Source organism: Rhyacophila brunnea, unplaced genomic scaffold (assembly GCF_057557595.1).
Source record: "Rhyacophila brunnea isolate RB1 unplaced genomic scaffold, BYU_Rbru_1.0 scaffold_22, whole genome shotgun sequence".
In the NCBI taxonomy this organism is placed as follows: Eukaryota; Metazoa; Arthropoda; class Insecta; order Trichoptera; family Rhyacophilidae; genus Rhyacophila; species Rhyacophila brunnea.
In genome coordinates this window covers 20,431,725-20,459,184 of record NW_028232882.1, presented here as the reverse complement: position 1 = coordinate 20,459,184, position 27,460 = coordinate 20,431,725, and the positions used below count along the sequence as shown (strand labels likewise).

Below are 27,460 nucleotides of genomic sequence, written 5' to 3'. Positions count from 1 at the left end.
AAAATCCTGCCCCGGAGGGTCCGCTCCAGGATGTGGGGTCCATAATAGAATCCATCTGTCGATGAACGAATTTTGACTATTTAAAAAGGTGTATTTAATGAAATAATGGGGGGGCGCCTAGATTAGATTTTTTAAAGGTAGGCGTAGTAACATAAAGTTTGGAAACCACTGAGTTGACATTTGAATTTTGTCTAAAAAAACGAGACGTTAATTACCCTTCATGGATATTTTGTCTAAAAAAACAAGACGTTAATTACCCCACGTTTAATTTTTTGAAAATGCAGAAAATTATTGGTCACTCAACGCGTACTATATTTTTTGTTGAAATACTATAATTTTGAAGGCACTGTACTATAATTCCACTTTCAAAATATGGCAACACTGGACCCACTACTTCATTATCGCTATCCGTTATCGCTCAGTCATCAAAGACCTTAGGGCTCAGACACACGACACTGCAGTTGGCTTTTTTGGATTTTTTTATCCAACCGGAGATTCTAATTGGATGCATTTGGAATCAGTAAGACCTGCGTCGACGCGCTACAACTGCAGTACTGTGTGTCGATGCCCCTATAACTAATATACCTATATAAATCGAGCTTCAATATTTGACGAACGACCCTTTAGACCAGCTTTTCTTAACCTGTGGGTCTTGACCCAAAATTGTGTAGATTGGTACGAGGGTGGGTCAATAATTCCTTAGAAAAAAGCATTAAAACAGTTTTTATTTTTGAATTTTTTTTTATTTCTCGACATAATCTCCTTGGAGCTCAATACACTTGGTTAGACGTTTCTCAATTTTTTTTAAACCGTCAGAAAAATAAGTTTTCGGAAGGTCCTCAAAATAAGCATTTGTCCGATCGATGACTTCTTCATTTGAAAAAAACGTTGTCCACTTAGCCATTTTTTTAAGTTTGGGAAAAGGAAAAAGTCACTGGGGGCTAAATCTGGCGAATACGGTGGGTGGTCGATCAATTCGAACTTCAATTCTTCAATTTTAGCCATTGATCGTAAACATGTGTGAACACGGGCATTGTCCTGATGAAAGAGGATTTTTTTCCTGTTTAAATGAGGCCGTTTTTCTTCAATTTTGTTTTTTAGCTGGTCCAATAAAGATGCATAATAATCCCCTGTTATTGTTTTTCCTTTTTCCAAATAGTCAACGAAAATAATTCCACGTGCATCCCAAAATACAGTAGCTATAACCTTACCAGCTGATTTTACGGTTTTCGCCTTCTTTGGACATGGTTCGCCTTTCGCAATCCACTGCTTTGACTGTTCTTTCGTCTCGGGAGTATAGTGGTGTATCCATGTTTCATCTACAGTCACAAAGCGACGAAAAAATTCATCCGGATTGCGTTGCATGAGCGACAACAGGGCTTTAGAGGCCACCACCCTATTGCGTTTATTGTCGACTGTGAGCAAACGCGGCACCCATCTTGCAGAAATTTTTTTCATGCCCAATTTGTCATGTAAAATAGAAATGACGCTAACTTTTGAGATCCCTGTAACCTCAATTATCTCACTCAACTTTAATCTTCGGTCACTTAACACCATATTGTGGATTTTATTGATCATTTCTGGTGTAGTCACCTCTACAGGACGTCCTGAGCGTGGTTCATCCTTTGTTGATGTACGACCACGTTTAAATTCATTTAACCAGTTATAAATAGTTGCAAGTGAAGGAGCAGATATGCCGTGAACTAAATCCAACTCATTTTTTATTTCCTTTGCTGTTAACCCTTTTATATTAAAATGTTTAATAACAGCTCTAAACTCAATTTTCTCCATTTTTGTAAACAAGCAAATTTTTTTTTTAAATGTACGAGAAACACACAACAACCCGACCAATCTGATTGAAACTTCGCAGCATACTGAATCGGTAGTGCCGCTGCATGAAAACAAACCGCTTACAGTACTAGTCGCGCCACCTGTCGGCTTTTCTAAGGACTTATTGACCCACCCTCGTATATTTAGTGGGTCACAAAATATTCTCAACAAAACAATATTCTGGCAACACTGTTGTTTACCAAAACTGTATTTAGTCGTAGTAGATTTTTGGGTTTCTACCGTGTCCTTCTTCCTCCTTTCCTCGACGTTTCGGGCTCGTTGCAGAGGCCATTATCATGAGATGAAATTATGTTTTATGATGATATGTAGTGTAGGTATATGAATGTAAACGTTCCTCTAAGAATGTCAAAAGGAATCTGGTTAGCTTAGAGCAAACGTTGCTCAGAGTAATGTCTCAATCGTTACAACCAGAGATACCATTTCGAATAGTGGATTGTGCTGATAGTGTGCTGGAAACCATGACGTTTTTAATCGTACTCCATCATCCCTATTAATATTTTCAAGGTTTCTATGGACTTCGATTGCCTCCTTTACCAATTGTGCGAAATATCCTTTATTCCTACCTAATATTTTGGTTTCAAAGTCAAATTTGTGTCCTGTATCCATCGAGTGCTCGGCAATTGCTGACATTGTGTAGTGTTTAAGTCGGTATGCCCTCTCGTGTTCACTCACATGCTTCTTTACCGTTCTAGAAGTTTGGCCTATATACTTTTTCGGGCATCCGAGACAGCTTAACTGGTATACACCTGCCGAGTCCTTTACTGGTCTTGACATATTTCGGACCTTTGTCGATGTTGAGAATATTGTTTCAATTTCGTGTTTCTGAAGTATCCTGGAAATGGTATTGGTGGGTGAAGAAGGACACACGGTGGCAACCCAAAAATCTACTACGATAAAAACAAACCGTGAAAGCCTCAAACATTATACTGTATTTAGTATTATTAACCCTTAGAATGCTACGCAGCGATATATCGTTGTTTTTGATAATGGCCAGAAATGCTAACAACGATCGTCGTTTTGCTTTTGATGCCTGAAATGTTAAGTTAATTTGGGAACATACTACTGCACCAGTGGTACGAAACATTGTTTTATCTATTTAGTTTTATTATTGTGCAATATAACCCGATTCATATATGTTTTGTGACTGGGTAGGTTTATAACTATTGTATTTTTTTTCATGGCATCACCCTTTTTACAATAAAAATAATTCCAAATACAAATTTCAGTTTACCATATAAAAAATTGTTTACAGTCAAATTCTTGGTGGAAGGACAATGTTTTATTTTATTTTATGCATTTGAAATAATGGGAAAGACTTTTACTCAACTCAGTGTTTAAAGTAGAGTGGATTTGTGCTATTTAAAAACAGTTTCATTTATAAAAAAATAATGAAATAAAATCATTTGCAATACATATTTTAAATGTTCCAATAAACAAACACCATGAAGACCTGTTTCACAAATCACGCATATTGTAGAATCAATTAGAGTGGTTAGGTGTCTAAAAATAATACAATACTTTAATTTATCGACAATTATTGGTAGCAATCCTCGACCGGATTTTGCACAACATCGTAGCAGCCAAAGGGTTAAAATAAAACAAATTTTTGTCAGTACGTGGTATTTTATTTATCTTGTCTTGGGTCGTGAACCAAAATAAATTACCCTAAATTGGGTTGCAGATCAAAAAGGTTAAGAAACGCTTAGCCCATATCCACATGCCAGCGTATTATGACGGTAAATACATAGAATATACTCACATTACGTTTGTTAAGTTTTCATCTCTGTGGATGAGATTATAAATAATTCAGATGGTATGCAGTACTGGACAAATGGGTAAATTAAAATAAGTAACAGCAGTTTATTGTATAAAAATCTTTATTATAGTAATTTTGAAAATATAGTTTAAAAATAAAATATTTTCATAAATTCTGCCAAGAATTGAAATGCAATTTCAAGATACAGTGGATACATGAATTATAAAAGAAAAATAATGAGTAGTCGACAGGAAAATAAATAGTTACAACTTAAAAATAGACATCACTAAAATAATAATTATAGATAAATTAAATAACTAATGCTTTTTTGTCGGGGACGGAAAGCTTTTTTTATTATAATAATCAGTTTTATCTATTGATACAAAAAAGTACATTTATATTAAACTTATCAAGTAATTAATGTCAAATGATTTACATAAGACCGGTTTTATAGGTTAGTCATTTTAAATATTGCCTCCCTATTAGCCAATCACCATTCACAACACTATCGTCCCTATAGTCAGACTGCCTCGTGAGCCATTTCTGGACCCAGGAGTGTAAACTGGTATATTGAAAGAAAGAAAAACAATTTGACACCACCCATACACATTTAAAGCAAAAATCTTTGAAAATGATCATACAATACAATGTTCTCACAGAATATTAATTTAATCTCAGAGAAAAATAAGTTTATGAAAACAATTAATAAATATGACTTATTTAATAGTTTAGTGTGCACTATTTATGTCAGATCTCTACGACCTACATCCACTCTTCACCACTGAATGTTATAGCGCCTGTACACGTGCATAGATTTACTGGCAGCAATAGTGTATTTTAAACTATCGTGACAATAACTGTTTACACGTAAAAGTGCTGACTCTCTCCAATCTCATTCTTCAAGAGTATGCGAGACATGATGTTGTCACTTTATGGTACTATTTGACACTGTCGTAAAAATCGGCCTCAGTGCAGTTCGTTTTTTTTACCGGTAGGTTCGCCACCACCGTTCTACTGCGCAGGGGCAGATCGAAAAAAGCTTCAGAAGCTTCCGAAATTTTTTGATTCCTGCATGCAATCTTGCAACTGCAGAATAATACATGTTTACATGTACATTTTTTCGTTATGGCTGCGATAATACGTACTGTCAGCAGTAAATCCATGCACATGTAAACGGGGTATGATGCCGTAACCAATTTTGATCACTAAACAAATGAATGGTGAATAAAAATAAAAACAGAATTAAATTTTTTGCCTCGAATGAAAATATTGTTTTATTCGAATAACCCAGTTTACCTCTCAGCTTCAGATTTAAATACATATTCCAGTATGATACAGTGGATTTCTATTTCAAGTTAAGAGATATTTTAGTACGAAATAACTGTCTGTCACAATAAATTGGTAATAAACAATTATACGTAGGATGTCGCATTGTAATGCATAGTCCAGACTAAAATACATCTGCCCATAAACAAATAACTATTGTTTAAAAATTGCACATTTGCAAATGAACATACAAACAAACAAGTCATCAGCTGAATGCAGAACTATTCTAACTCACATGTGAAATTTTTTACACAAGTGTTCTTTGAAAAATCCAATTGAAATTATTTATTATTTATATAAACACATTTATATATAAGTATTTTCATCAATACGCCTACAAAAATATGATCTATACATTTATCTACACGACTGTAGGAAGGAAAAAGGTCATAACTCTGTTTGTATTGCATAATAACGTTGTACACAACTAAATACACGTGTCCAAAGGATGTAGCTGAAAATGCCGATTTAATATATTAAACTATCAATTTAAAAAAAAAAAAAAAACGAATTGAAGTGGGAAAAACGATTTAACCATCATTTTTCTATGTTTTTTTTAATTAAGTCATTAATTAATGTCAGATTAAGTCAGCGGTTTCGAACCTGGGAGGCGCGCCTCCCAGGGGAGGCGCGATCTATTGCCAGGGGAGGCGCCAAAATTTTTTAATAAATTAATTTTTATACCATTATATCTACAAATAAATAAAACTTCATCTCTCCACTTTTAAATGATTTCTACGCCAGACATATTGAAGCAAACAAAAATCTATTTCCTGAGTTCTTGGTTAGTTTGCTAATGCATTTTTCATATTATTTTATTAATAGTAAAAAAAGTCGCCTGCGGCGCTGCTTTGTTTCAGGGCTATTAAATATTTTAAATATATGGGTGAAAGATCCTGGTCTGTGGGCCCTATTCAGTATGTGGAGCCCATGATAGAATCCATTAATTTTTGTCAATGAACGATGATGAATTTGGTTGACTTCTATTAAAATTGATTGTGGTAATAAATAAGCTCATTCGTCGCATGAAAAAAAAAATAATTAAAAAATGAATTTAATATAAGTCAGTAGTAAAAATTTGTGTGTTAAAAAAGTGTCTGTATTATTTAATGAAATAAAGGGGGGGAGGCGCCAAGATTAGATTTTTTTTAAAGGGAGGCGTAGTAACATAAAGGTTGGAGACCACTGGATTAAGTATATAAAAACCAAATTATTAATTATCATGCACTTCTAGGTTATATCTTTTTTGTATTTTAACTTTGACGTTTAAATATTTTTGTGAATCCTGTAAAAATTGAATTGTGTGGATTATGCCCTTTTTCCTTTCCACAGTCGAAATAAATAATTCCCATTCAGCTGACGATTAGTGAGAGCATGATTTACAGAAGTTTTTTTTTGTTTCATCATCGAATATTTTTTGATTAAAGCACAAAAATATATAGGACGAGAACTGTCCAAACTAAATTTAATTTAATAATTATTTAGTGCGTTGCATTTTTAACAAAGTTGCAAATTTTTAAAAACAATTGTGTAATTTATATACAGACAGTTGTAGTACCTGTATTGATCTGGAATAGGATTTAGTAAGTAGTAGATAATTTCAATACGATAGAAAAAATTCTATTGCCAGAGTTGAAAATGATACAGTGAAAAGTGTGTTCATGGTTAATTAAAAATAATTTTAAACTAATGTTTGAAGAAAAATAAATATGCTTAAAAATAATTATTATGTATTATGAATAGTTATCAAAAATCGAGTCACACATATTAATGATATGCCATTGAATATGTTTTGATTTGGTAACACTAAAACAATATATGTAATCAATACGGGTGTATAAAAATTAAATAATTTTCATAGACTTAACTAAACAACCACCCAGAGTCGAGATAAAGGCAAACATTTCCATCATATTTACAAAACTCCCCATAGTAACTCTTATTAGATACAAAGAGAGAATAAGTTCCCTTCATAAGCAGCTAATGAAATCGGATATCGAAATATTAATGATTCGATTTAATATCAAAACTAAATTGAGACGTCACACAGTTTAAATATTTTAATTAGATTCGAATGATTGTTTGACGACTGGACAATGTCATTATATTCAAACAAACAGTTACGAAGGGTAGGGTAGGCCATTAAGATCCGACATAAACAGTGCACACTAAACTTTGTCAGCCATACTTATTTGTTTCCATTGAAATAAGAATACAAATTAACTAACACCATCTGCAATTTAATATTCTTATTTCAATGAAAACAAATAAGTATGGATGGTGTTCACTATTTATGTCGGATCACAACAGCCTACTTCCACTCCAAACTGTCACTACAAACAAATACATTTAGGTACCATGAAACCATTATCATGTAATTCTTAAAACATCTTGAAATGATTGTTTTATACACATCCAAGAAGATTTTAATAGGGAAGAAGTGATTCATAGCTCCGCGATATTTTTGCACACAGTGGTAAAATGCCCCAAATTTGAGGGACACAGAATAGAGCTGTGACTTGTGTCTTTGAGAATGTCAAGGAAGTAAAACGTGGCCTGAAATTGGGGAGAATGAAAGACATCAGAAAGTAATAGTTTTTTAACAGAATTGAAGTGATGGCCTGAATACCGGATCCTCACTCAGAGGAGAAGAGGCCATATTATGAAAGTGAGGTATAGTCAAAATCAGTATCTACTTCTGTTTTTTTTTAATGTTTAATTGTTGAAATTGTACAATACACTTCGTTTTAACAGCCATGTTAATTTATAGTGCAATTTTCGTTCACAGGTCAATTTTTCCAAAAAAAAAGTAATTTCGACAACGGGATAAATATTTTTTCAAATGGGCAAATAAACCATTGGAGATTTCTACAAATATTTCTACCCAAAGAACAGCTGCATCATATAATTGAACAAAAATGACACTTGACAAGAACTACTCGGCTTTGAATGATTTATCAAAAACGCTTTCTCAATGCGAATAAGGAATGAACATCATACATCAAATTGATCCCGGTGCAGAATGCATTTATTTTTGAAAATGTGATTTTGAAATACCTAAATAAAAAGCAATTTTAACTATAACATTAACAAATTTTCCAGGAACATATTGCAGCCATAAAGCTATGTACCGGTGTACTACATAATTTACAACTTTATTCAGTGTGTCATTGAACATTTAGGGCAGTAATTTATAACCTTTTTTGATTAGAGAAACCTTTGTTGTGAAACCCCTACCTTGCCGACACATAATAGGTACGACAGGGGTAAAAAATATATGACAAACATCTTTGCTATTACTTCCGCATTATGTATATATTATAATGTAATGATTTTCTGTTAGTATATTAATATAAAATTGATCAACAGTAATAATCACGCCAATATCTAACTAAGCTTAACTTTTAAAATGCTTCATTGAATTAATAGATAACGTGAAATGATTAATCAATGATTCTTTCACTCACTTACAGAAGTTGTACTTTTTTCGGAAGCTCTTACAAATTCTTATGCGAACCCAGTTGAGAATCACTGATTTAGTATTTTTTAATGCACAGCTCACTTTAATCATACTTTAATACAATAATAACGGACATGTATTAGAACCGACAGTAATGGATTAAAATACGAGAACGTTGACTGATTTTTACACTACCTATGATTGAAATTAAACCTATCACATTTTTAGTATTTAAATAGTTGTGATGATAATCCACCGCCGAGGGTTAGAAATACAATGATGGAATTTATTTGTAAGGATTTATTATATCTCTTTAAGATTTTGGAACTGACCAAGCGAGCAGCTCATGTAATTCAAGGAAAACTGCCACCGAGAACCATCAATTTTAAATATAAAAAACATTTACAATGTCAATATTTACAGAATTATTTCTGGAAGCATATTATTCTCTAATAATCACATCGAAATAGGTTCTATTGTATATTTTAGACACTGATTGTATAAAAAAAATACTACAAACACGTATTTGATAGAGAGGAAAGGTATGTAATATCTGTACATGGCCATTAAATATATTGATAACTCAAAATCTTCGCCAAAATTATTCTTTAAATGTCCTACATGTTATAATTTAACAAAAAATGAAGCCTGAAATGCGCAGTTCCGATTTAAAAAAACATTATTTTGAAATCAATGACATTTGCATTCCACACCGAAAAAATAGTTATTAATTATTTATGCGTACATAAATTATAATATATTGTGGCGGATGTGAAGAAGGTTTATTGGAAGGTTTGAGAAGACATTCTCGCCATTTGGATGACTTTATTGACATTATTAAAATATTACGTCAGACATTTTCCTTAGCAGAGGCAAAAAAAAATATGATAGGAATAGGTACCAACTTTATAGGGAGACTTTGGACAATCAAGGTGCTAAAAATAACACATTTTTTCAAACATCCTTGGATCGGCTTTCCCTATAGTTTTATAATATAATAATGAAAGGATAAATACGACATTTCAACATATTATTTGTCTCGTAGCATAAGGCTTCAGTGGCAGCGTTTTACAGTGCGGAGCGTGCATATTGTATACACCTGTTTAACATGCACGCCGCACGCCCCGCTTCGCAATACGCTGCCAATGAGGCCTTACACATAGAAAATATAATAAATCCGTTACAAACTATGCCAAAATTTAAAAGTGATAGAAAATTGATGATTTTTGAATTAGCAATATATTCATACCACTCACAGAGAATTATTTAGTTATTAGTACAATGTACAGAGGAGTTATAGTATAAACTGCTCATTATTTACGAGATAAAATTTCTCTGCTTTCATGTTACATTGAAGAATCCCTTTTTTTGACACATGTAATTTTCAGTGATTCCCCTATCGAAAGCGCTGTTAGTTACCACAACTCGATCACTGTTCAAGACACACCTGGCGCGTAGCAATTAGCATGATAATTAAATGTGGTAATTAAGCAGTCAGCAGTGAATGTATATGTATCAAATAGCCACACGCCAGGCGTGATTTGAGCACTGGACGTATTAATGCATCATCAAACAATTGCTCCTATATCTTTTTACAGTGTGTACGTAAATTAGTATACTAGGGTTCCTTATTTATGCTTCACTTTCAACTCCATCTGAATAAAAGAAGGTTCTCTTCAATGTCTTTGGACAGATCAGTTATGGTCAATGACGCCAACACGGATTTACAATGTACGATATCTTAGATCTAAATTTTTATTAACAATTATTACAAAATAATACTTATCTAAAAGTTTGATCTTTATAAATTGCTTTTTGGAAAATGCACTTTATTGTTTACATATTTAAAACTGTGACATTGATACATTAATAATATTTTTTTATTATATTATTGGCTTTGCCAAATATAGAAAATATTTCTTTGTTAGACAAAACACTAAAGAGTTTTAGGTTTATTGTGATTACTTATTATAGAGTGTAGTTTTACACAAATCTTACAGGTAAATAATAATGCCGAAGTGTAGTTTTATTGGGTGTTTACCTACTCATCGTGGCAAATTATCTTTTCATACACTGCAAATTGGCAAGTAAATGTCATATCAGTAATGTGAAGTTATCTGCAAGTGAACCTACAACGCAAAGTCACTTGCAGCTAACTTAATCAGTGTACCAGAGATCCTTGTTTTGCTTAAATTTTATACATTTAAGCTCCATCTTTTCAACCTATTTGATTTTGACACATTTTAGAAGATATAGATTGTTACATAGAAACACATAGAATAATATGTAGGTTATAATTTTGACCATTTGTCTGACTTATCGGTTATGGCCCGAACACATAGTTATCATGTGTGCTCACGGTAAGCTCGCGTTACGGGAAAAAATGTGCAATGTCATTTTCTTGGTATTTAAAATGTTTTGTACCAAAAATCAATATTACTTTTAGCAAAATCTACCGAAATGGTCAGACCAAAAATGAGGTCACCTCACGCATATCGTCAGTGTTTTGTAAAAAGGGCGAATCAATCATTTTCGCTAAATCGAGATTTTAATGAAAATACAATATGTACCCCATTAGCTTTGTTGTGTAAAAACGGCGAATTTGTATCTCCACAGGAAAGTACTTAAAAACGATAATCGTAAGGGCGAATATCCATTTAGTATTACGAATAAAAAGCGAATGTGACATATTTAGGCCTTTTAAAATATTATATAATGATGCCTATTATAATGACAGTATTCTTTCTAAGCTTTATTATAAACTTATTAGATATTTATAATCATCCACAGGTAATTAACAAATAAATGTCAAAAGTTAAAAATCCTCCTGTAAAATAGCATTTTGGTCAATTCGCCCTTTTTACAAAACACCAATGAATTATCATCACACCGCTCTAATCAGTGAACATTTCTTTTACTTTCTGCAACTTTTAACATTTTTAACTCGCATCAAAACTGTATGCTCTTTGTTTTTAGTGGTTTGCTCTATGGATTTTCTATTAGATTATTATCTATGACCGTATTAGTTTAGTGTATACGTATATTATCCATGGTCTGCTGGTTGGTTTCTGTTTAAAATATTATCTATACATGCAATGTAGCAAGTAATTTGACGTACGCCATGATGAAACAATGGACTAAATTTGTCGGTGTGACAGCACTTGAGCGCACGTCACTGTAATCAGATGCGTCATATATGCTGTCATCGTGCCAATTTTTAATTGTGCAAACGTGATTGATACCTAAAACTCTTTATTGCTTTTTTAAATTACATACATTACGTTATATTATTATTTTACACTGGCACAAAAAGGTTTCATGCTGCTTTATATTTATTAAATGACCCAAATATTTTGATACACGTGATAACACTTAGGTACTCATAACCTAATAATATATTTCCATCCCAAAGCGTTAATTCAAAGCATCGAAACAATTAATCTGTCTATACAATTTCGATGTACAACGTCGAAAATAAATATTACTTTTATAACATCATAAGGCTTGAAACATTGAAACTATTAAGTGGAAGACATTATCTATGAGTACATTCAACATTCACTTAACCAAATGCAGTAAACAATACTTCCAGCTAGGTTATTATTATCGAGAATTTGAGATAATGAAAATACTTTGGAAGCATTTGGAGCGACGTCCCCTCTAGTAGACCGCAGTGAAGCTAACCCAATGCCTGTATCTTTGACAACCAAGCGACGGTATCTCTTTCGTTCACCGCTCTGCCGGACTGTACTCCTCGCTCCCACTTGCTTCATCATTACTGACTTTCTGTTGAATTAGCGAAATGATTGGTGTAGTTGAAAACAGAAACACAAGTCTTTGGCAGTTTTGCGATTCTCATAAGCGAGAAAAATATCAACATCAAACTATCTGGAATGAAAATGAAACAGACTATTTCGAAAATGATTACATTGTATAATGAATATTTGGTTACTATCGAGAAGTATTGAACTAATCACCTACTTACCATTTTACATTCAATTCAATGTAATGTAAGAGAAGCCGTCTATTATACCGTGGGTAGAGATCTAAGTCCCATGTTATTTTTTTAATGTATATTTGATCCTGAGCATGGATTCAACGGGTTGGGCGAATGGCTCAGTAGTGGTACTTCTTTACAGGTTCTATGCCTTTAGCGAGTTTTCTCGCTTTACTACGGCCTCAGCTGTGATCGACAGGCCGCACATACAAATTTCGCAAATTATCTCATTCGACTTTAAACCCAAATTACTAGCCACTGTCGTTGCATAATCTAAAAAATTAAACACACAATGACATCTGTTTGAATAATTATGAAATACTAAGCCACAAATTATCGGTATTACAGCGATTTTAGTTAAGCTTGGCTCTACATTCAACGGATGTCTTTAAAAATCTGCGGTCTGTCAGATACTGCCATAGTAATATCGTGAGGCATAGAAAAGGTTAATACTATTAAGGAAATATGCGGGACTAATGGGTATATTGTCGATGGTCGCTACCGCCGACGATGTTTAGATTGTGCCTATTTTATCGCTTAATCTCCCACTCTTTCTCGATTCTTGCCCAAACCACCAAACTTTACTCATAATGTGGTACATTTACAGCAAACATGATTGTCAAATGAAGCCTCATTACCTCCACGATTATTACAATCCAAAAGGGCTGTTGGCCATTTGCTCAAACCGTTATTCCATGCGTTTAAACAGACATTACGATTTAAAAAAAAAAAAAACAACATGAGACACAAGGCTGCCACTCTAGCCTATGCTCCACTGATGATACAACAAAATTGAAGGTTAAGTAAGTCCAATACTTCACGATAGTGTCGCCTAATAATGAATTTGTTCTAGTGTTTATTAGCTATGCGCTTTCCCTATGATTGCGAATCATTGCACGCCCTAGAGGCGGACGCCATCTGCTGGATGAGAGCTTCTTCGTCTTCCGGTTTGAGGATGATGGTCTGCTGACTTCCGGGATTCATATTGCTGGCCATCGCCATTATGTGTTGAGGTACGCTAATTTGGACGGGCACTGCCGTATTGCTGGTGGGTACCTGTAAATTGAAAATGTACATCATTAATTTATGTCCGGTGTTCAACCTAATGTCTAAATTAATGAACATTGTATCAGCCACAGTTTATGAAGTCAAACATCAATAATATGACAGATCGCATGGTACCGATGTTACCGTAAAAACGTTTGTATTTCGTAACAGACTGTCAATATAAAGTGATATTTTTACGATGCGGATCATCGGCCCAGACAGTTGGCCAGATAGTGTGTCGCCTCAAGTTATCTACGAATAACTAAAGCGCAAATTACATTGACAGCAACGTTCCTTTTAATTTTTCTATTCTGAAGTGAAGAACATCTGAAAAGTGGCGTTAAAAATTGGAAATAAAGTAAAAAAAAGTATTCTTTGATAAAATAATATATTAAATATTAGCAGACCGTTTTTTTATATTTAATTTATATATTTGTATGTTGGGTTGTTTTTGTTCAATATAAACACTTTTATGCAAAATAAACATTTATAAAAAATGGGGTGTTGCAAAAAATAATTTTCTTATTAAGTTTTCTCAAAATTTTGTCGCATTTCTATTGTACCTAGTTTTTTATACATATATAGTCAGAACCGGCCCTAGGCGATTCAACGCCTTAGGCAAAGCGAAAACACTAGCAAAACTAAAATCTGGCAAAGGAAAATTTCTTTTACAATATTTTTGTCTGAAGACTGTGCGGGGGATGAAAACATGTATGCGGACACATTTTGGTAGGTGTGTACACGCACACCTTACAGGGAACATTGATTGACAGACTTGCAAATTCAATCAGATATAACATCTCACGCCAACCATCTGCCCCGATTGTGAAATGTCATTTTGAATCGTTTAATTTCGTACGCAACACAGTCGACGATTGGAGACAGTTGGGTTGAAGATTACCGATAAACAAGTTTTCACATAATGAAGGTTGCCTGACTTCACTCATTATTTAAACAAATAATAAAAAAACAATAACATAATAATATATTGTAATGTAATAAATTAGAAAGTTGTCACTTGTTCAAATGCAATCTCCAATAATTTCCATTAGTTTCTTTTATTTTGTTAACTGTCAATTCATGGTGGAACTGCATTGTATTGTTGTTTTTATTTAATAAAACGCAATTTTTTTTTTGTAGTACTTATTCCATTTTAATCAATAGATTAGGACCGATTTCGTCCGCCTCAGAAGGACATTTTCAACTTTCAAATTCAAATTTCCATTAGCAATTAAAGAACATTAAAAGGAAAGACTGCTTGTTAATATGTACTAGCCACAGAGAGTATGTTATAAACCAGTCAAATCAAGCTTCAACACGATCGAGTTAAATCGTTCCGTTTAATTACTATTAATGATCAGCGTAGATTGTTGGATGTGTGAATCTGCAGGTGTAATTAGAGCAGTAGACATATCGTGCGTCCAATACGATTTGCCATCAAGTTTTACTGTTGTGTCATTGAGAAATATGGCTTTGCAGATATTTTCAGAAACTCTAAAATCTGTTTGTATATCTAAATCAGTGGTGCACAAACCGACACATTCAGAGACGCAAAAAGCATAAACAGCATTGACAAATTGCGACATCGATGAGATTTGACGATCGGTCTTTATTATTAAAAAGAAATAATAAGAGAACTATGCCTGTGCACCAATCTGGCGAATAAAATATTTAATTAAAAATAATATTATCCCTCTAAAATCTTAGAGCACAAGTGTAAACTTGCTTCAAATAAACTAAGAAATAACTTGCACTTGGTTTAATTATTGGCTTCAGTATATTTTTTCTCAGCTCAATCTTTATACAAGAACATTGCTTTTCAGATTACTTACGTGTATGGTGATTTCGCTGTTGGTGGTCTGCATTCTGATGGAATTGTCGGGCGTGCTGCCCACGCAGGAGACGATCTGCGGCAGCGCCTGCTCCTGCTGCAAAGCCTGCGTCTGCTGCTGAGCGGCTGCCAGCTCTTCCCGCGCTCTCCGTGTGGCGTGCGACCGCGCGTGTTTACGCAGATGATCTTTACGGTAGAACCCTGAACAGTCAACAAATTTCAGGGAAACCGTACAATTTGGTCAACAATATTGTCCCTGTCTTAATGTTTTTTTTATTCATTTCATTCATAGGCTTGTCATAGTCATTCAATTGCCGGCCACAGACGGACAGTTCTCGTAACAGGTTGAACATGCCAGTTAATAACTATACAGTTATCTTTGGTAGATAATCTGCTGCGCCCATAGACGGACACTTTTCGACCTTTCAGATGTTTGCCATGTTCAAACTGCCAGCGACCCCCTACTCCCGTGTTTTTGTAAAACTATTGGAATTTCAACTAGCCGAAAGTTTTCGGGTGACGTTAGATGTTGGTAACGTAAAGTAGAATATACCGCGCGATACAACTTCGGCTGGTGTTGCTTGTTATTGCATTTTATAATATATTTTATAATACATTAAAAATGTAATAATATTATGTACGCGGAGATCGCAAATATTATATTTTATTTATTTTTACGAGAGTAAAACAAAGTAATAGTTATTTATGTAAACATATTATTTTATACAATATAATATAAATGTTAAAATGAAAGTTATTGTGAAAATATAGACTAATAACTCAGTACTCAAATTTTGTTTATTGTATGTAGTGAATATTAAAACTTATTAATTTAAGACGTTCACAACATAAATTAATATACCTAATTGTGAATGACAATCTCGGTAAATCTAAATAAAATTTAAGTATATATTTTAATAATATCATAGTAATTAATTATTATACTGATAATTGATGTAAATATAATTTTGTGGCATGTTTAAATTTATTGTAGGTATATAAAATCAATACCTTTATAAATATTAGCGTTTTCTATTACAATATAATATAAATGTTAAAATTTTAGAGAGCATTATAAATATTAAGTTATTGTGAAAATATAGACTAATAACTCAGTACTCAAATTTTATTTATTGTATGTAGTGAATATTAAAAATTATTAGTTTAAGACGTTCACAACATAAATTAATATACCTAATTGTGAATGACAATGTCGCTAAATCTAAATAAAATTTAAGTACTATCACTCCCCTCCATTTTGGTATGTGAAAATTTTCTCAACTGTCACTTTGTGTTTGTTTTCTGTTTTTATCGTCTGTATTTGGGATGAAGGTGGATAATTATGACACCGGAATTGTGATGGAAAACGGCGAGTTTATTTAACGTTAATATTATACTATATGGTTACATTTTGAATAATTTATTTTATCCGTACGAAATCGGCGTGCTCGCGGTTTAGCTGTTCGTCGCGATCTGCGCGCCATCTTGTGATTTTTTTCAACGAAACCGTCGTCGAAAAGAAAGCGACGTTGCAAATCTCCAACGGTTAACAAAATTTACGGCATTGCCGGCTGGGCTCTTTTATTATTATTTAATTATTTTCGCAATCAGCCATTATTATTTGTTGGCTTCGACACCGATTCGGGCCTCTTCAGATACACAAAGACATCCCCAAATGGGGACCATACGGGGGTGTCACAGTACCTATATATTTTAATAATATCATAGTAATTATATAATACTGATGATTGATGTAAATATAATTTTGTGGCATGTTTAAATTTATTGTATATAAAATCAATACCTTTATAAATATTACCATTTTCTTACTTAATTAATACTGTCCATTAAAGGGAATAATTTATTCAAAAGAAAAGATTACATTTTATATTTACACGAATGTGTATAATATTGTTTCGGTGAATCGATAAAATACACAATCCACTAGCGAAATCATGATTTATTTTACCAACGTCATAGGTGTGTATTTTATGTCAATTTGTTTCTAATAAAAACAATTATAACCATAATAAATTCAAAGTAAAATTATTCGTGTATCATCGTTCAAGTATACCCTACCTAAAACTAATTGAAACAATACCCCTGTGTAATATCTCCGCGAACCTAACCGCCATAGTTTTTGACACTTGCTCTGCCACAGACAATAACTGTACGTATATGGGCACGTCTGTTGACAGTTCGACAGATTTAAATGGGGTAGTTAAACTGATCTTTGGTGTGGCCACTAACGTACAGTTATTGAACAGTTATTGTCTGTGCCATGTTCAAACTGCCACGAGAACTGTCCGTCTATGGGGATAAAATTAATACTGTACACGTTGGCGCATTGTAAAATGATGCGTACACAGGTGGAAACCCACGTTCATTGCAACGTTCATAATATCACGATTGTTAATAATCCTGTGAAAATTTCAATGAAAATCCAATTTCTACAAAAAAATATTATAGAAAACAAACCTTTGCCGCATTCCTGGCAGACTTCTGTCTTTTCTCCCGAGTGTATGACAGAGTGCAGATTGAGGTGCTCCTTCCTCTTGAAGCCCTTCTGGCAGACGGGGCACACAAACGGCCGATCTGGATTGTGCCCTAGTTTATGCCTCTCTAAGTGTTCTCTTCTCTTTAACCTGTTCAAAACACACAATTATTAACAATTTGACTAGAGAGTGCCTTATGAAATTTGAACACTAAAACACTTATTTGAAACATTTTTAGTGTGGTAGAACTGGTAGCCATAAAAAAATTATATTTTGTAAGTTCTTCTTTTTTCTTCTTTTGCCATATCCGCCCCTTAACTGGAGCATATGGACACCACGCGGCGCCTCCAAGAATCCCTGTCGCTCGCCAGTCTTCTTGCTTCGTTCCAGGTCAAACCAGCATTCCGTAGCTCCGCCGTATACACTCTGTAGATTGTATTTAGCGGCCTTCCAGGACGCCGGAATCCGGTCGGCTTGAAGAACAGGCAAGCCAGGTTGAAGTTCTCTTCTGGCATCCGCAGCACGTGGCCGAGCCAGGTCCAACGTCGCCTCTTCACTTTCAGCGTGATGAGAGGCTGCTTGGTGCGTTCTCTTATCTCCTCGTTGCTCCTAAAGTCATACCACCGCACACCCAGTATTCGTCGCAAACATCTGTTTTCGAAGCTCAGTATACGGTTGCTCTGAGCCTTCGTAAGGTGCCATGATTCGCTACCGTAAAGCAGCACCGTCAGAATGCAAGCGTCGAATAGGCGGCATTTGGTTTTGACCGAGTACAATCGTGAGTCCCAGACATTTTGTAAGTTGGCATATTAAAACAATACAGCAGCATTGTTTGGTTTGTATTGTAGGTGCCATCTTACCTTTTTGCAGTTGACGTTTAGTAATAATATAATTTGCGATATTTGTGATTGTTCACCTGTATTTTTTAAATACCTAATTATAGTTCAGTGTATTTGGTAGACTTTCTACGTGTAATAATTGATACCATCTGTCTTTTCACAGGCTACATTTGCATTACATATAATGTTTAGTGTGGGTTCGGGTAGAAGTTGTGTATTTAGTAATTAATAAAACAATAACATCCACTAACTGTAACTAATGCATGTTTCAAGATTTACCTTGGCATCAACTACACATAAAACCATTGACAGAATTTACCATTTGAGGAAATCTAAAATTCCATCGGTTTTCAACAGATGCGGGCGAAACAATAATGTAAAGTTTATTAAAAATGAATACGCGAATGGCTTGCAACAAATATAAGTATTAGCAACCTTAACAGGTTCACTTTCGTATAACGGCTCCAATCCGTAGAAGAATTATTGCTTTCTAAGATTTTTTGCAAAATATCGCTGCTTCGATCGTCAGTTGCCAGAAGTTTTACATATTATAAACTAGTACATAGTAAGAAGATGGTGATATACTAACCCGGCTCCACAAATACCGCAGATATATCTCCTCTCGATCTTGTGTCCGACAAGATGCTGCTCCAGCAGGTCCTTGTCGGGGTAAGCCATGTGGCACTCCGGACAGCAGTAGAGGGTGGTACCGTCCAGAGATGTGGCAATCACCACCTGCCCGGGTTTTGGCTTCTTCGGCTTGGGTGGTTTCTTCTTGTACTTCTTCTTCTTCTTTGTTTTCAATGCGGGCGTATCTGCAATCAAATAATTCTCTCTCATTAAACAAAATTTGAGAGATATGGCAAATATTGGAATAACTTATCACATAATATGCCCATAGAACAATATTTTCTAACCTTTCTACTAAAGTGGCACTTGACCCTCTCTTTAAGGTGACGCATCAGTGAAACGCCAAATAATGTTCAACTGTACGCGCGACGAAAATTTGTACTTGCTTCGCATTCATTGAGAAAACGTGGAGTCGGACGCACGTCACTTTGCTGCGTGATGGCGACGGGCCAATTAATTCTAAAATCGTGTAAAGATGACTAAAAACTTTACCCATTTACTTTAAAAAGCAAACATGTCAATGAATATATTATTATTGATACTAATAGAATAATAAACAGAACATAAAATGGACGTATGTTGGATTTATATGAGAAATAATATTTCGTTTGACAGGCGTCATTTTCACCCGCGACCCGCAATCCGCACATCGCCTAGCAACGATCTTTTTAGACCGTGCCTCAACTAATGCATGGCCTTAAACTCCCATGGCGTAACAAGCATCAAAAAAATAATATTGATAAAACGCTACTTATAAACAAAGTACGATTCACACAGGACGACCGGGACACGGCGTGGATGCGTGGGAGTCGATCGTCGTACTAAACTAACACAATATGTAGATGAGCCGCCACTTAAATGTACTTAGCTAGCGCATATCAGCTGATCGTTGTCATGGATGTCAGTTGTTAGAAGATTTGATGTTACGTTATGTGTCCGAAGGTAAAGGGAAACTACGCCTCATTTTAAAGCGCATCTCTTTCTCTCGCTTCTGCAGCAGGCTATGAGGGAAACGATACGAATCAAGTAAAATCAAAAATGACAAAATGATATCTTTGAGACAAAGGAATGAATAAAACATACCTGAATTGGCATTTGCCGCAATGTCGGGAAGTATCATTTCGTCGCCTCCACATTCTTTGTCATCAGTGCTAGCTCCGCCGGAATTTCCATCGCTGCCCGTCTCCCTCTTTTCATTGTTAAACCTGCAACATAATCGTATAAATCAAGAACAGTTCAATAATATCGATATGCCGTATGCAAATTAATAACTCAAGGTTTACACCTGCTACTAAACACGCAGATCAGCCATTCGAGCACTTTGTTTTAGTTAAGTTTCACAAAACACGTGTAATTTACTATAATGATGCATGCAACGTCAACACAATATTATTTGTTGGAAATACTATCCGCACTTGCAACATCAACAAAATGACAATGGATGATGATTGTATAAGATTTTTTTTTGTATAAGAGGTTGAAAAATATTTTTCCCGTAATTGAAGCAGAATACATCGGTACACAATCTTTTATGTGCATGCGTCATGACTGAATAGCTAAATTTCCATCCAGCCAATATTATTTATGAATGCTCTGAAGACAGGAGTATGTCAGATCATTCTTCGTGAACACAATCAAGGAGGAATTTTGACAAGATAATGTATAGTTACTATCAAGAGCAGAAAAGCTGCATACTTCAGACATATTTTCCGCATTTAGAAGTTTGATTTCACTCATAATGCAGGGGAAGGTAGAGGGCACCAGAAGTTTATGTAGAAGCAGATTCTCTTGACTGACGCAAGCTCAGTAAGTGCATCAATGTATATGGCGTTGGGATCTGGCACCTAAAGATGAAGATTAAACGGAGTCTGTGTGCATGAATATATTTTTATTGACTTTTCTGAGATGTTGGTGTCGCTACAAATCTGTGAGATATAGATGGTTTTTATGTTGTCAGTGAATACTATAATGTAAACGAGACATTTCCGATCACTATCTGGAATTGGATACATATTGGTAAAGAATTAATAAGCACCTTAAGAATTGATGTAGTGAAACTGGTAACTGCGCAGCGCTAGGAATTCTACTAAGGTACTCCGCAATCTCCGCCCCCTGGGCAGAAATCGACCACTGAGGTCCACTCTAAATGTAAACAAACAATTACATATTATTATAATATATTATTATATCGTTGTATTATTATATATATGTTGATAAGTCTAAAAACATAAATTCTCACAGCAGCTATTTGTAAGGTTGTGTGGTAAATCAGGAATGTTTTTAAATTTTAGTTTGTTGAGAATTTACAAGCATTTCACTAAAATTTAAAATCATCCAAAAACATATAATCTGATTTACCACATTCTTACAAATAGCTGTTCTGAGAATTGATGTTTTTAGACTTGTCAACATATGCACGCTATACACGGATATATTAATAAAACATTTGATTGTCAACTGAGCATTTTCACCATAATAAGAGAGAGTGAAACAAAACAATATGAGAACAGTGGTAAATTATGATTTAAATAAAATGACCACAACCTCATAATATTATGTTAATAAGACTGTCCATTAGTCGCAAAATGATCCATAATAGAGACAAACGTTATAATGTCACCAATGAATCGATTGTGATTCTTAGTTAAGTGAACACAGAGTTTTTTAGTATTCACCAATGAGGTTTGATTTTCTCGCTGCGCCTACACTCACGTTCAGTTCGAGCTGACCTACATCAAACTGCTTTATATCAACCAGTCGACACTTCATTGGCTACATACCGTTTAATACTGATACGCCAACCAAAGAACAGCCCTCGAACACTTTACAAACTGTCAGAAATCTATGTGAATTTAGCTATCCTATAATATGGTAAATGAATGGTAATTACTTATAAATTGAATGAAAAAAATTAGCACACAATGGCGTGTCGCCAGTTTGGCGGATTTGCTTAAACCGCATAATTATTATGTAAGCATTTAGCGCTAGAGAAAATATTGCTACATATCATATTTCAATTAATATATATCAGCGTTTTAATTTGTAAATGAATAAACAAAAAATCAACTACCTATAAGTTAAATAATATTAGAGAATTCCAATTTTCTGATGCTTTGGTCTTTAGATGACTAGAGGCAAGCACAAAGCACTAAATAGCAATCTAGGTTAACATTTCTGGTTTGGTACGGACACAGGGATATTTGATGGGGGTTGCCAAGGTATCGCAAGTCTAACCATCCGCATCGTTATCAAGACTAAACGGCATGGAGGCAGGAAATTTATTACCCCTCTGCATCTCGGCATCCATCTACGTAAGATCCCCATGTCCGAACCACCATTGAAAGGATCTCGTGGACTTATATTTTACGATTTTTGGTTACATGTAGCCGTCGTAATGGGTGGCAGGTCTAAAGTGGAGCATCTGCTTCACAGAGTGGAGATTATATTAATATAAAACGGTTTCTAACCATTCGTTCAACTTATTTTATTTTTGCAGTGGATCGACCCTACAATCCACAGCTTCATAGACGGCCATTCTACTAACTATGCCACAGTGAGTGAGAAACACTAACCTCAATAGTGACGGAGTCATCGTTGGAGACCGCTTCCTGCTTGATTTGGAAGGTGGTGTTATTGTTGTTGTTAAAGGTGATGGTCTTCTTGCCGTTGGCATCCTCCGCCATGCTAACCATCTGCTGCGCTTGCAAGATGTTCCCCATCTGCAGCTGGTGTTGGGCAGAGGCAACTGACTCGCCTGTCTGACTCTTACCAGCACCTGCCCCCGCCTGCTCCTGCAGGTGACTCGTGAGGATCTGCATCTCCTGTGGCTGCAGCGCCGCTACCACTTGGATGCCTGCATAACCAAGTAATCTCTTTTTAAAAAAAATTCCAAATGCATCTTCAAATTTTATGGTATGTGGAATATGACAAATTGAATTTTTTTTATTTTCAGGAAAAGTATTTAGGAATCAGGACTGCGATTTCTGAAAATTAACTTTGTTATAAAACGAATGACTAGGTTTTCGAAAGATCTGTTTTGTATGAAAATTTAAAAAAAAAATGCCCAAAATTTTCTAACATCACAACCTTGCAGTGGCGAAGGGTGGAGGTAGGCTGTTAAGATCAGTCATAAATACTAAATAGTGCACATTAAACTTTGTTAGTCATACGTATTTGTTTTTATTAAGCTAAGACTACAATTTACAGATGGTGTTGGTAAGTTTTTAAAAATCAATTAAATCCTGTATACCTTGGGCGATACGACAATATTGTCCACACTTTTTCATTCATACTTATTTGTTTTTGTTGGATTAAGAATATGTACATATGTATTGCACACATTGTTGGTCCTTTTTTTTTAAATTCATTAAACCCTGCCTAAACCAAACTATAATAGATAAAAAATATTACTTTATCTATAAAATATCATTATCATTTTACCTATAAAAGTTATGTATGATTTAATTGCATAATTTTAGATATTTTATAGACGAGTATTTTTTGACTATTATCTATTATGGTTTATTTTTTGCAGGGTTTAAGGGGGAAGGTGTTCCATGTCAGCTATTTTCTGGTATTTTCAGAGGTTAAGCCTGAATAGTACGTAAGATTTGTAGAAAAACTATTTATATCATTATGAAGCTTATTCATCGTCAAATATTTATGTAAAACATTTGATAACTACATAAAGTATTTTTATGACGTAAAATAATATTCTTTGAAACCGTGAAACGTGATAATTGAGAACGAAGCCATATTTTTGTGACATTAATAGGCTGTGATGATGACAAATTTTTCCCTTAATTATTATCTCAAACGATTTATTATAGATAGTTGTAATGTTATAAAACATAATGTAGTAAAATATATTCAGTATAATTATAATATTTGCAGTTTCTATTGGTTCTAAATCTAATGGAAGCGAGTGGACATTTTGTTATTTAAATATGCTACAATTATAGACATACGAAATAATATAAAGCTACGTATCAGAAGGTTTATCATTAATCATTGAATAAATGATGAAATATCTTGTTAGTTATAAATTTGTAATACTAAATAGAGACCTTTTTAAAACAACTGTTTCCACGAAATATTCGACCATCTTGATATCCGCCAGACCCACCTGCGAATTGGTGTATGATGTATGGAATCTTTAGCTGGTATTATTTTAACTTTATATGACCAAAAAAATACGCCAACACACAAGTATTGTACAAAAATATGTTTATAAAAGTGAATGCTACAAATTGAACACAAAAATAGGCGAAACAAACACAAATTCGAACATATTATTCAAAAGGAAAACATATTTTGACATTTGAGGACAAAACAAAAAAAAATCTGAAGAAATTTGTATTTGCGTCAATTCTACGTTATGTCATACTAAATCATACATTATAATTTTTAACACTGTTGCAATCTATTTTGCCTAATATTGCAACATAGCAATCAGTTTTCTGTCCCTTTCTATAACTATCTCCCTCTACATTCAAAATAATTATGATTGTAGTAGGTATGTATTTTATAAATTGTGATAGATTTTATTTTATTTCAGTGACATATATCGGGTCGTCCAGTATTGCCATATCTACTAAAATATTATTGAATTGATATTTTAGTAAATAAGAGAATGAAGTTTTTCACCATTTGTATCTACTATTAGTTTTACTATTTTTATTTAATAAATAATACACATGAGGTTTTACGAATTTCACATTTGTTATTAAACATACTTACATAATTTAGAACACCCCAAACACATCGCGAAGTAAAAATATCTATATTTTTTACTTAGCCAAAATTATGAATCAACATAGGTTAGGTACCTACTGATGTTTATATTACAGAAAATTTAACTTTTACTAAATTATGAATTTGCGAGATTATAATAATACAGATGATTTTAAAGAATACTTTCATCAAATAACATAATAATGGATGCCTGTACTTACATAATATTTTCCAATGTAATTTTTTTTTTAAAAACTAACTTTAATTTCGAAAGTTTAGCCTGGCAATACTATGAACGTCATTTATTTCAGCGGGAATGCGAAATTTTCATCCTCGGTTTTTGACATAGGTACCTAACAATATTATCACAATTATTTATATCGATTGTACTTACAAAAAATGCCACGAACTCACTATCCGATGGCTGGAAGTTCCAAAAAAAGACGTAGGAGAAAAGATGGAAATATTAATACATTAAAAACACAAAGGTTTGAAATTATTATTTTATAATTTGACATAATTATACATAGTTGAAAAAACCACATTTCACAGAAAATTTTGGTTCACAATATTTATTTATCTTGCAAAAGGAAGTTTTGCGTATTACTTATTAATACACACAATTAAGTATAATGATCATTTGTACTTATATTATTTTTATATTATGTTTGTGCCATGTCTTATTCGAAATTAGTGTGTCTGTGACAAAAATTATAATCTGGTACAATAATTAATAGCAGCTATACATTTTGTTTTCTGTTAACTATCTACTAAACTAATATTTTTGAATGTATTATAGTATTGATATATTGCCGAAGACTATGCCTGAGCATGGAAATCCTCAAAGCATACTACCTGAACCAGAATTTCATCCCACATTTGAACACGAACACGAAGAATTTATTATAGAAAATGAAATTGAAGATTCAAGCCCTAAATTCCGTGTAGAAGGCCGTAGAATTATAGACTTTTCATATTTTTTCCAACAACTTCAATTAATTAGCCACCATGATTCTCCATTTAATTGTAATTTATCACATTTAGAAATTTTTGGGGAAAATCGGGATAACTTTAGTAGTACATTTTTTATTCAATGTAAACTTTGTGGTAAAAAATTAAAATTATATACCACTGAAATGAACAAAAACAAAATGAATCTGTGTGACGCATTTGTATCCAGTATAATCAGTATCGGCAGTGGATTTTCAAATCTGGAAGAAATGTGTTCAGCAATTGACGTACCATCGATTACAGCAAGAACATACAGAAAGAGTCAACAGAAGGTGTACGAGTGGTTTGAAGAAACCAAAAATAAGAGTATGGAAAACGCTGCGAAAGAAGAGCGACAACTTGCAATCGAAAATGGTGACGTCGATTCTTCTGGTATTCCCATGATATCAGTTGTTGCAGACGGCTGTTGGTCGAAACGTTCATACAGATGCAATTATTCCGCAGCATCTGGCGCTGCCACGATCATTGGTCAAAGAACCGGAAAGATTTTGTACATGTCAGTGAAAAATAAATATTGCGATTTGTGCGCCAAAGCTAAAAATAAAAATATCCCTGCTCAACAACATAAATGCTTTTTAAATTATACCGGTCCGTCAGGTGGAATGGAATCTACAGCAATATTAGAAGGCTTTAAAGAATCTATTAATACACATGGATTGATTTATTCAAAATTGATTGCTGATGGAGATTCCAGCACATACAAAAAAATTCTTGATTGTCACCCTTATCCGAATGTAACTGTCGAGAAAGTTGAATGTAAAAACCATTTAATTAGAAATTATTGTGGCAAAATAGAGGCATTAACCAAAGACACAAGATATCCCTTGAATGTAAGAAAAATCATTGCGTCAAGAAAAAGACGTCTGCGGAAAGCCGTCATAGGTGCAATCAAGTATAGAAAACTACAAGATAGTACTTTCGAAGAAAAGGTTATCGCTCTGAAAAAAGATTTATTTAATGGACCGCACCATGTTTTTGGAGACCATACTTCTTGTCTACCATATTTTTGTACAAATGAACCAAATACAGAGGACATGCTTGATGTAAATTATGTACCAGCATTAAAAGAATGCAGTCTATTTTCTCAATTAATGATATATAATTCTCGTTTGGTGCTAAATTCAAAAAGTTTAATTTATAATTTTTCTACTAATATTTCAGAATCTTTTAATAACATGATTGCAAAATTTGTAGGCGGCAAGAGAATTAACTACTCTCAAAGACAATCGTACATGGGACGATGTGCAGCGGCGGTAATCGCATTTAATACAAATAAGTTACATTGCACAATTCAAAAACAAGTTTATAAAAATAGCCCAAAAGCCTTCATAAATCGCTTAGAATCAAGAAGGTTGAAAATAAATAAAAAAAAAATAGGAAAATCTTGGCGAAAACCAATACATACTGTTCCTTTATCTAATCCAGATTATGGAGAGAGTTGCCAAAAACCTGATATGGACAAAAATCAATATCAATTGTTAAAA

General features: G+C 33.8%; 1 protein-coding gene across 4 annotated transcripts in view; it reads right to left on the bottom strand.

Annotated features, from left to right (window-relative positions):
- Window positions 1–11,658: 11,658 nt before the first annotated feature.
- LOC147070184 (uncharacterized) overlaps window positions 11,659–27,460 on the bottom strand; it is a 32,198-nt gene continuing 16,396 nt past the window's right edge. For 2 of the 4 annotated variants that reach the window (XM_085949934.1, XM_085949936.1), the window contains exons 6-12: window positions 22,805–23,085; window positions 21,268–21,374; window positions 20,316–20,437; window positions 19,192–19,417; window positions 17,747–17,913; window positions 15,270–15,469; window positions 12,465–13,446 (exon numbers count right to left, since the gene is read on the bottom strand). In XM_085949934.1, the coding sequence (XP_085806060.1) occupies window positions 13,267–13,446; window positions 15,270–15,469; window positions 17,747–17,913; window positions 19,192–19,417; window positions 20,316–20,437; window positions 21,268–21,374; window positions 22,805–23,085 (1,283 nt within the window). In that variant the 3' untranslated portion in view covers window positions 12,465–13,266. Of the gene's footprint in view, window positions 13,447–15,269; window positions 15,470–17,746; window positions 17,914–19,191; window positions 19,418–20,315; window positions 20,438–21,267; window positions 21,375–22,804; window positions 23,086–27,460 lie in introns of all 4 variants that reach the window. The other 2 variants (XM_085949935.1, XM_085949933.1) reach the window with 2 other exon arrangements.